A 4,235-nucleotide genomic window follows, 5' to 3' on the forward strand; every position below is an offset into this window, starting at 1 on the left:
AAAATAAAATTCATAAAATAAAATTTGGTATAACAACACTCTAATTACCACAACATTAACACTTTCTAGAGACATTTAGAGAGAATAATTAAAATGTATAAACTATTTTGAATGAGATGTTTGTTTTTTAATTGAAATTAATCATTAACTAAATGAAGGTAGTTAAAAATGATGTTAAATATCTACATAATATTCTTTTAAAACATTAATGAATTTACTTATGTTGGGGATTTATTTTTACGACTTAGAATTATGATTATAAAAAATAGTCACAGTAAGAGTATTTGATAGTTATTAAAATAGAAAATGAATGAAAATACCATCAAAATAAACATCGTAACTAATATTTTATTTTAATTTAACTGCTATTCCATCAGAAAAGATTGTATTTTTAAAGTAGAGTTTAGTAAATCTAAAGACATGAATAATCTGTTGATGAAGAATAAAAATAAAATAGAACAAACAATTTAACTTTTAGTGGATTTAACAAAAGGTTTGGAATGAGTAATTTTTTAGGATCAAAACAATCTCCATATTCATCTTCATATACAATAATGCCATTTGTCTTACCACGATAGTTTAAACAAAATGCACCACTATATAAGTCTAACATAACATTAAATCCACAAGAACATTGATGTGAATGATATTCTAAACATTTTCTTTTAGTACAAATAACTTTTCCACAATAAAGACATACTCTTGATAAAAGAACATCTGAAATAAAAGAGTCACAACTATCACATTTACTATAACAATACTTTTTTAATACTCCTTCAAAAGTCTTTGGTAATTCAATAAATGGGATGTGTTGTGGAATGGTTGGTATAAATGTATATTGATCATTTCCAGTTGCATGGTCAATATAATTTATTGTTTTCAATAATGGTACTTCATCAGTCATTGGAATACTTTTGATTATTGGTTCTATTAAATGAATACAATGTTCAAATGAAATAGAAAGTTTATTGACAGCATCTTCACAATTAAGACAATCAGATAATCCATTAATATTCATATTATTTAATCTAGGTTTAATGAAGTTAATTTGTTTATGAGATAATAAAGATGGTTTTATTTTAGCAATAATACTCATAACATTATTAACTTGTTGAATATATGCTGGTTGAATATCTTGGTTATAAAGTCGTAAAATGATATAAAGATAAAGTGGTGAATTTATGTTAGAATATTTAATGAAATCATCTAAATAACCTTTTAAATTGATTGTTAATGATTTTAATGCAATAAATAGTGATTTTAGAATATCAAAATCATCTTCATGAATATCAATATTTTCAAATTGAGCCAATTCTAATGATTCTAATGTTGAAATTAAACAAGACATTAAGACATTAAATATTTTATTCTTATTATTATTAAATGCAATTTTAATTAGACTATATTTTTCATTAAATGTGTTTTCATTAATAATTGAAATTTGATTACTTAATGGTAAAAATAATTCAAATTTACTTTTACATATTGGACATTGTGTATATTGATTAATTAATTCCATAAAACATTCTTCATGAATGTGGTGTTTACATGTTGTAAATACAGTTTCTGAATCACTTTTTCCACCTTCTTTTTTTCTTTGAATTAATACAGCAAATCCAGGATCATAATAAATAAATCTTCCTAATGGACTTTGTTTAATTGATTGACAAACAACACAAAAATCTTCATTTTGATTTTCTAATGATGATTCTTCAATAATATGTTCATTTAGTGTAAATGTAGTTTGTTTTTCATTCATTTTTTTTAATACCTTTTTTTTCAATAAATCTGCTTTAGTTAGTTTAGTAGTTTTTACAGGTGATGGAATAACTGTACAAGATTCAAATTTCAATAATTTTCTTACATTTATATTATTTATTCCTTTAATAAAAATTTCAAAGTCTTTAATTTGAGTATAATTATGTTTTAATATTTCTGTAATTGAAGTAACATTTTCTTCATTAAATATACCAAGACTTTTAATATCTTCTGTAGAACAAATATCATTTTGTATTTCAGAATTAATGTCAGTAATTATCATAAGAATAAATAGTATATTTTCATTAGATAATCCTTTTTTAATAATATTCCAGAAAAGAGATGATGTAATACAATTAAACAAATCTTTATTCCAATTTAATCCTTCAAAATAATATCTGTTATTTTTTAATGATTTATCACCAAATAATGTATTTATTTTTAATTGTTCTTGAAGTTCAGTTTGTAAGAAAGGATATAATGGATTTATTCTATTTAACCATTCTTCTTTTAAAACACCTTTTTTAATCATTAATTCATCACATAATTGATTAATATTTAATTCATAGAAAGGAATAAGTTCAGATATTTTTGTTGGATGGGATTCTCCTGTCATAATTATATGTGCTATAATATTTTTAATGAAATGTTCATCATTAAATACTTTTTTAATTAATGGAGTTCTATTCATTTGAATTAAAACACTTAATAATATACCAAAATTATTTGTATTAAACTGAGAAATATTTAAATCAATAATTTCATTTGTTGGTTCTAATTCTATTACATTAAATATAACTAATAATGTATAAATGAATTGATCTATTGTAATATATTTTAACATTAATTTAGAAATATTTAAGTCTCCATTTAACATATGAGGTAAAAAAAGATCAATATAAAATGAATAATGACATTCAACATCAATATTATTTCTTACATAAACATTACTTGAAAATTGATGAATAAATTGTAATGAAATAAATGATGTTTCACATAATAATATTGCATCTTCATTAGAAATTGAAATTTTATCTAATTGGTTTTTATTAATTAATGTTTGAAGAATTAATAAATAGAAATAATTAATTCCTGATAATGGTGATACTTGTTGATTAATTCCAACTTTTCTTAAATGAATTTTAATACCATTAATATTAATAAGAGGAACATTATTTAAATATGTTTTAACATGATTCATAAGTGTTTGATGAATAAAATTAAAATGGTTATAATAAAAATCATCAACATCAAAAACATCTATTAAACTAAAACATAATAATATTGAGTACAAAAGAAGAAAAACACTTTCAAAATGATCTGGATCAGTTTCATCATGTTCTCCTGTTTTTATATAAAATGGAAAAAGATTTGAACAACAACAAATAAGTTCTAATACTTTAGAAAATTCTTCTAATGAACATTGATATTTAATTCCATTATTTATTAATCCATTAATACAATCAAGTAATGATTCAACATTTTTTAAAATATTTTCATGAATTATACCAGAAGAATAAATTTTAATTGTATTAATAAAAATGTCTATCATTTGAATAAATCTTCCTGATTTAAAAAGAGAATATTCAGCAATTGACTTGTCATAAATAAAACCTGAAAATATAGATTCTAATCCATTATTAGGTGAATAATCAAAATAAACTGATGCAAGAGCTAAATCATAAATTGAAGTATAGTCAAACTTCATTTCAGATATATTAGTAAGAAATGAAATAAGAAAATTAAGAATAGAATCAGGAAGATGTTGATGAACAAAAGATAATTCAAAATATCTTTGAAATAAAGTTAAAGAATGATAATTGTATTTATTATAAAGTAATGAGTCTGATGGAAATAAATAATTTTCATTTAATAATGAAATAAATAATTTATGAAAATAAGGAATATTATCAATTTGACATAACACTTTAAATATCATATTTAATTCTCCATTATTATCTTTTTCCATTAAGAATGAAATTGAATATTGAAATAATATAGCAAGTGATTTTAAACAATAATTTATTTCTTTTGGAATTATTTCTTTAATATTTCCATTAAATTTATGTTGATGTTTATTACAAAATCCTTCTTTTTTCCAATATCGTTCATTCCCACAATCACATGTATATTGAGACATAGATAAATATGAATAATAATTATGTCCTTGATGTTTTGTTTCATCAAAACATTGACAACATATACAACTTGATGGAGTTTTTTCACATGTCTTACATCTATATAATAATTGTCTTGAATCAGAATTTCCATTATTTCTACATCCTTCTTCTTGAATTAAAGAAGAACATTTCTCTTTAATTTCTTTAAAACAAATGTCTTTTCCAAAAATCAATTTATAAATTTGATTTTCATTTCTAATTTGTTTAATAATTGTATAAAACGTTTCTTTATTCATATTTTATCTTCTTTTAATTGAAAATAAATAAAAAATTTTAAGTTTTCTACAAAAAAGAAAA

The 4,235-nt window shown here is 21.2% G+C and overlaps 1 protein-coding gene across 1 annotated transcript; it reads right to left on the bottom strand.

The window, feature by feature from the left end:
* Window positions 1-412: 412 nt before the first annotated feature.
* Window positions 413-4,174, bottom strand: ENU1_110600 (zinc finger, C3HC4 type (RING finger) domain containing protein; the record flags this gene model as incomplete). The annotated part of the gene is made up of 1 exon (XM_008859531.1): window positions 413-4,174. The coding sequence occupies one exon, from the start codon at window positions 4,172-4,174 to the stop codon at window positions 413-415; it is 3,762 nt and encodes a 1,253-aa protein (XP_008857753.1).
* Window positions 4,175-4,235: the final 61 nt, after the last annotated feature.

The sequence above is a fragment of the Entamoeba nuttalli genome (genome assembly GCF_000257125.1).
Source record: "Entamoeba nuttalli P19 unplaced genomic scaffold asmbl_4713, whole genome shotgun sequence".
Classification (NCBI taxonomy): Eukaryota; Evosea; order Mastigamoebida; family Endamoebidae; genus Entamoeba; species Entamoeba nuttalli.